The 7,500-nt window shown below is 32.8% G+C and overlaps 1 protein-coding gene across 1 annotated transcript in view; it reads left to right on the forward strand.

The window, feature by feature from the left end:
• The window catches only part of LOC137645093 (juvenile hormone esterase-like), a 19,477-nt gene that overhangs the window by 5,262 nt on the left and 6,715 nt on the right, over positions 1-7,500 (forward strand). Inside the window, exons 4-9 of the mRNA XM_068377942.1 lie at positions 527-680; positions 2,667-2,781; positions 3,652-3,722; positions 4,692-4,788; positions 5,206-5,299; positions 5,833-5,983. Of these exons, the coding sequence (XP_068234043.1) occupies positions 527-680; positions 2,667-2,781; positions 3,652-3,722; positions 4,692-4,788; positions 5,206-5,299; positions 5,833-5,983 (682 nt within the window). The remainder of the gene's footprint in view (positions 1-526; positions 681-2,666; positions 2,782-3,651; positions 3,723-4,691; positions 4,789-5,205; positions 5,300-5,832; positions 5,984-7,500) is intronic.

A 7,500-nucleotide genomic window follows, 5' to 3' on the forward strand; every position in this document is an offset into this window, starting at 1 on the left:
CAAATGACAGTAATACAGTACTTCATGACACAACACTAAATTGTTTTTTTTATTATTATTTTTCTTTGCCCATTAGGAAATGTTGTCATGGCTTGCTATGTAAAATGACTGATAAAACAGAACAAGTTATTAAGATTATGATCTTCGTTCAGTTACATTGAGCTCTGTGTTCTTGTTCAGGGTTTTAGATTAAATGCTCTGTACTTATTATCCACGTGAACTTTGATCATGTTACCAATTTCTAAGACTATAAACTATACATACTATTTTGCATATTTCACAAGCATATATTGAGTTATAGATTGTCTATTAAAACGTTTCTTCGCGTTATTAGTTACATTTACATAATTAAAGATTCTCGAGTATTTCAATAATCATAAAGTGAAAAGTTAAATTATATTTTTAATTGTTTTCTTAGTGCGAGACAAAATCTTGTCTTTGTAATCACTCTGTCATAATCTAACTCAGGTCTTTTTATTTATTAAATTTTACTTGACATCTAATAGCTGCCCTTCTCTACTTACAGGACAGCGTCAGTGGGAAAAATCCTCTGCCAGTGATGTTTTTTATCCACGGCGGTGCCTTTGTTGTGGGCAGTGCAAGGTCTTATGAAGGCGTCCAGCCACTCTTGCAACATGGCGTCATTGTGGTTACAATAGACTATCGACTTGGAGTTTTAGGTGAGTTCTTGGAGTCATAGGCTCGCTTCGCTTGGCAAGAACGGATTGTTGCCGCGCGGTGGAGATCAATGAGGCCTTTCCCGCTCGGAAAAATTTCCGAGCGGTAATGATTCGCTAACAGCGTGCACTGGTAACCCGCACGGTTTCAGTGTAGCTGCTCATAGAAACTACGAGGCCGCTTGGGTAAAATCCTTTTATGTGAAGACATATCTAACGCACGCTCCCCGGTCGGAAGAATTTCCGAGCGGTATTGATTTACTAACCATGTGCACTGCTAACCAGCGTGGCTACAGTGTAGCGGCTTATAGAAACTACGAGGACGCTCGGGGAATCTCATGTGAAGACATGCCTCCTAACGAGCAGAAATATTTCCGTACGGAAAACATCCGCTCGTGTGAAGCGAGCCTTAAGATGGTTACATTAGAATGTCGAATTTGGGGTTTAGGTGGACTATATGAGACGATCGACCTGAAGTTTTTTGTGGGTAACCTTAGAGTACTGAATTGGAGCTTAGAGGAGTTATATTATAAGGTTAACTTGGAATTTTAGGTGGTAACATTGATACCGACTTGAAGTTTTAGGTTAACGATATTAGACTACTGAGGTGGAGTTTAGTTGGGTTACAGTAGGTCATCAACTGTGAGTTTTAGGTTAGTAACAATAGACTGTCAGATTGGAGTTACGGGTGGATAGAATCAGATTATCGACTTGGAGTTACAGTTGGGTTACAATAGGTCATCAACTGTGAGTTTTAGGTTAGTAACAATAGACTGTCAGCTTGGAGTTACGGGTGGATAGAATCAGATTATCGACTTGGAGTTACAGTTGGATTGCACTAGATAATCGACTATGAGTGTTAGGTGGGTAACAATAGACTTTCATATTGGAGTTACAGGTTGACAGAATTAGGTTATCGACTTGGAGTTATAGCAGGGTTACACTAGACTTAACTTGTTTTACACTAGACTGTCAACTTAGAATGTTTAATGTGTAACAGTTGACTTCCAACTTTGGGTCTCATATGGGTAACATTAGAAACTTGGAGTTATAGATTTGTAACATTGGGATTGGATTATCGGTTTAAAATTCTAAGTATGTAACATTAGACTATCTACTTGGGAGTTTTATGTGGATAACTTTAAGTTATCGACTTTTAGTTTTAGGTTGTTTATATTAGACTATCGACTTAGAGTGGGCTTCATGAGACAATAGACTGATTTATTGGCTGGTACCATTAGAGTCTAGTTTATTTAGAGATGAATGAAGGTACTTTATGTTACAATAGACTGCAGAGTTGAAGTTGTAGGTGGGACTACAGCATAGATGCGTTAATCTTCACTCCATTTGGTGGCTCTAGGACTCATTGTGATCAGTTTACGCTTTCACTAGATCTTTCATATATTAAGTTTCAATACTTTTCCCCCTCCTGAACTTCACCCTAAACCTTGGGTCCTTACCCCATTGGAAAAGTGACTTTCCATGGTTTAACGGTTTTATTTTTCTGTGAAGACTCCAATGAGTCTAATGTCAATATTCGTATGCTATAGGTTTCAAAAGTTACTCATTTTTTTAGAACATTTAAGTTACTTTTATTGCTTACATTCTTTACAACATACTACTTTTTATCTTTTGAAGATGCATCAGTGATATAATATCCAAAACCACTAATCTGCAAATTAGTTCATTTTCCATTTTGTTAAAACATAGAATTTCTTTAAAATAATAGTTAATTGTTAGTTTTTCAAAAATTGGAGAGCAATAATTTTATACTGTAAGAGTGTACATTAGCCTTTGCAAAATACATAGCATACTTTTCTTTTCCTAAGGATCACCACAATATGATATTCTAACAGTAAAAGAAATATTTGAAAAGCATCGAAAGCAAATTAACGAAGAAAAACATAGTCCCGAACAAATATAAATAGAGTAACAATTCGTTGTTTTTGTAATATAATGTTCTTGATAATCATTCTTCACAATCCACAGGATTTCTTTCAACCGAAGACGATGCTGCTCCAGGTAACTTAGGTTTGAAAGACCAGACGATGGCACTGCGCTGGGTCCACGAAAACATAGAAGCCTTTGGTGGCGACAGGAAGAGGTCAGTTACTTGAAGATATATGGTTCGATGATATTCTTAGGACAAAATGTAGAAGTTCATGGAATAGGTTATGAATTCACAGACTTGATGTCTTGAAATTTAATGAATTTTGACATTTTAGTCAAAATTGTGGTTTATTGTATTTTGTACAGTCTGATACTGAGCTTCTGACACTTTCAGATATCTGTGTTGTACCATGAAATTTTGAGTGGTTTCCTAAGTGTAGTTGAACTTATCACACACAGTGAAAGACATTCTTTTTAATTAGTAATTGTTCTGTTTACCTATGTCAAATATTTGGATGTAGTTTACATTATTACTTTGCGTCCTTTATATGTTAATCTTTTGAGAGCCATTCGACGTAAAGATATATCCACTCGCTTTGCCACCATTGGAGATAGTTTATATCCAGTTGTTAGCCATTTTTATGTCATTTACGTATTTGAAAAGTTTACAAAATTTGTAGAATAATATATCAATGGAGTTGAAATCTATTCAACTACATAATACAAAAATTGTAAACACCTGTGTTTGATAGTTTTGTACTGAAATTAGTTAAGTAAAATGTCCCCCAAAAGAGCATATGGCTTTAGTGCCAAAGTTATTGGTGAGTTGTTGCTGTTCAAAGGGTTAACGGAAGATACGAAAAGTAATGTTTATTCTCATAAATTTCCAAAGAATAGTATTAAGTCTTCATATTCAATGTAAAGATAAATCATATAAACCCAACTAGGGGATTATCTTTCCTGTTATAGGTTTGCAATCAGCAGCATCAAGATTTTATTTAATCAATAATATGGTATTTTAACCTAGATTTGAATTATAATAAAAATTGCATAAAAACTGATTGAGTTTTTGTCTCTCTCACAGGATCACTATTTTCGGAGAGAGCGCAGGAGCTGCTTCAGTACATTATCAACTCTTAACGCCGTCATCTGCTGGTATGTTAAGAATTGATTGAATATGTTTATGATAGTTTCTCCTTTATAAATGAAACTGATTTTGATGCAAATAAGTAGAATTGTTGATTTATAGAAAATGTAATCAAGATTATAAATAGAAATATCTAAAGGCTTTTTACTCATTAAAAATAACTTTACCTTATAAAAAATCATAATAGCTACTTTATTAATATTAATGTTAATTGATTACCTAAGTGATAAAATTATTGAATAATTATTCATGCTAACAAGATTTTACAAAAAGTTTCCCATATAAATACAAAAGAAATTTGGTCTCCCTGTCTAACTCCTTTCTCAATCTAAATTTTTCCAGTATATACAGTTTTAGGATTGCTGTACTTCCTGCATAGATATCTTAAAGTGTTCTAACATAAGATTCATCCATTCAATGTCTTTGAAGGGCTTTCACTACTGCTGAAGTTTTGACAGAATCAAAAGCTTTCTCATAGTCTATAAATGCCACACACAGTGGTTCGTCATGCTCTTTTGATTTTTCCATTAGCTGGTTAATTACATGGATATGGTCAATTGTTGAATACCGCTTCTAAAACCTGCCTGCTCTCTTAGTTAATTAAAGTCTATCTGTCTTTCTATTCCGCCTAATATGATCTTTGCAAATATTTTACATATTACTGAGAGTAATATGCACACACATACACACACACAATATATATATATATATATATATATATATATATATATATATATATATATATATATATATTTATATATATATATACACACATATATATATATATATATATATATATATATATATATATATATATATATATATATATATATATGTGTGTATATATACACACATACACACACACTCACATATATATATATATATATATATATATATATATATATATATATATATATATATATATTTAAATATTGTGTGTATGTGTTATGTTTCAATTGTCTTTGGTTGTTTTTCAGGCCTCTTCAGTGGTGCTATTATGCAAAGTGGATCTGCTTTTACTCCTTGGAGCAGAGGAAGGAACTTCAGACAAGTTGCTGAAGTAATTGCCTCGAGGTACGACAGTCTTAATGCAATTTTAAAAGAATATTGATTACAATCCCAGGAATTAAACGAAAGCTAATTTTCTGGAACCCCTCTCCCCTCTCTTAAAACAATTAATTGTTATTTGGATATGAAACTTAACCTTATTTGATAATAATTAAGCTTCATTTAAAAGCCCTTTAATTAGAAAAATTTAAAATAGAATTCAAACTTTCTCTCTTATTTTCCAATTCATTTTATAATTTTCAAAATCTCCAGAGGAACAATAAATTAAAGTTGAATATTAAATTTTTTAAATATTTTGTAATTGGGATAAATTAACAAATATCTGCTCGTCTCTGCTAATAAACTTAATTTAATTGATGATTAATATGGTTTTGTTTTATCAGGATTGCAAGATAACAATTTATAATCTGTTTACAATTGCAGCTTTCACTGTCCCTCTAACTCAAGCGAAGAGATGATTGCCTGTTTGCAAAAACCCAGTTTTAGATTACTTGACGAAATGTACGCACAGTTCATAGTAAGTACCTGAACAGAAATATCATCATTATCATCTTCTATTTGTTCTGAACAGAAAGATTGTTCTCTTTAATCCCTAGAAGTATTTGAAATTTTGCGTTTAACATCTTTTCTCCATTCTGTCTTTTTATATAAAAGTTCTAGCATCTGATTTTAAATGTTTTTTAAGAATCCTTTCCTCTCTGTTTTATTTTCCCTGTTAGAGCCCATGGCCTTCTAGCATCCTGCTTTCCCAACTAGGGACGTAGCTTAGCAAGTAATGATAAATATAATAATAATCCTGTCTAGTATAAGTGACCATTAAAATAGTACATCCTTAAATATGTGTGAAGGAAGATTTGGAATTCTCTGGCATCCTGACATCTAAGGTCATTGACGTCAAGTATGTGCAAGGTGCATAACTGGTCTGTGAAGTGATCTGTTGCAAATATCATAAGTGAAATATGACAACCTTAAAAGGAATGAAGGACGAAAATAAGCGAGGAATATTTCTCCTTATTCTATAAGTTTTTATAAATTTTACTTTCTCTTCAGGATTTCAATTTTCAACCCTTCTATTTCGCGCCTCGCGTGGATGGAGATTATATCCCTGCTGACCCAGTGCAATTGGTCAAGGAAGGAAGATACCATCACGTGCCCATCATGATGGGCATCAACAGAGATGAAGGATCTTTGATTTCAGGAGGTACTGTGAATAGTGTTTTGAAACTGCTATAGTAGAGACTAGAGGGGCGCCCAGTAGAGAGCATGCCTTCGCCATGCCTAGCAGTCTTATTTTGATCGTAACTCACTGCATATATGTAGTAAGGTGTATTTCCTTCAAATTCTAATGGAATTGTCCTTGGGTCATACTCCATATGTCCATCAAGTTTCATTAAAATTGCTTCACCTGTTTATGCGTAATGTTGTTCACAAATAAAAAAAATATATACTAACAAAATATTTGCCATTTACTTAACGATTATTTTCAAAGTACTGCTGCAGAATCGTACTACTTTGACTGTCAAGTTTAATCGAAATTGTTTCATTAGCTTTTGTGTAAAGTTACTCTCAAACAAATAAATAAACAAATAAATAAACGACGAAAGGGGTGGATACATACCCTTCTATTTTGGCAAACGCAACACCAATAGCAGAGTGCTCCTTTTTTTTTGTCCCTGATTTACTCTGTTTTCTATATAAAGCAATATTCGAAAACTCATTGAATGAGCTTTTTATTCTGTTGGTTTATTTAGCTTCATTATGATCGTTTGCCTCTTGGAAAACCGAAGGAGTGGGTGAATAGAGGTTAGGTTTTCATTGAACAAGATTGAATAATAATCATTCTTCATCTTAATTGGATATAGCTTTGTTGTGAGATTTCTAACCGAATACTGTATTTATAAATCTGTATCTAGATTAACGTATTTCACTTTCCGTAGAAGTTCTTTACAATTCTGTATTTGTTGTTGTTATCATCTCCTCCAACGAATTTGGAAGGAAGTTATGTTTTCACCCGTATTTGTGTTTGTTTGTGAACAGCCTCCTAGCCACAATTTAATCGTAGAGTAATGAAACTTGCAGGGATTAATTGTTATGTAAAAGCTGGATATTATTAAATTTTGGAAGGTCAAGGTTAAAGTTCAAGGTCAAAGGTCGAGGTAACGGTCACGCAAAATGTCCAATTCACGTAATCAGCCATAAGTTTGGACATCGTTGTCACAGAGAATTCAAACATGGTTCATTTTTTAGTGTATGAATATCCACGCTAATTGCTACATGTTAAGGTCAAAGGTCAAGATTAAGGTCGAGGAATAAGCCGCTGCGGCGGAAGTCTGCGCTCTACTGAGTACCCTAACCTAGTTAATGATTTATTGTATCTGTAATGTACTAAGGCAAATTTTATTGTTATCATGTTAATCCAAAATTTTAGCATATTTTTTTTACATGATTATTTTGATTATCATTATCAGAAAATATGTATACCATTTTTTAATACATAATTTTTTTGATTGTTATCATTATCAGAAACCTTGTATACCATATTTTATTACATGATTATTTTGATTGTGATCATTATCAGACAATATGTCTACCATATTTTATTACATGATTATTTTGATTGTTATTATCATAAAATCTATATACCATATTTTATTGCATGATTATTTTGATTCTTATCATTATCAGAAACCTTGTATACCATATTTTATCACTTTCCAG

This window comes from Palaemon carinicauda, chromosome 8 (genome assembly GCF_036898095.1).
Source record: "Palaemon carinicauda isolate YSFRI2023 chromosome 8, ASM3689809v2, whole genome shotgun sequence".
NCBI lineage: Eukaryota > Metazoa > Arthropoda > Malacostraca > Decapoda > Palaemonidae > Palaemon > Palaemon carinicauda.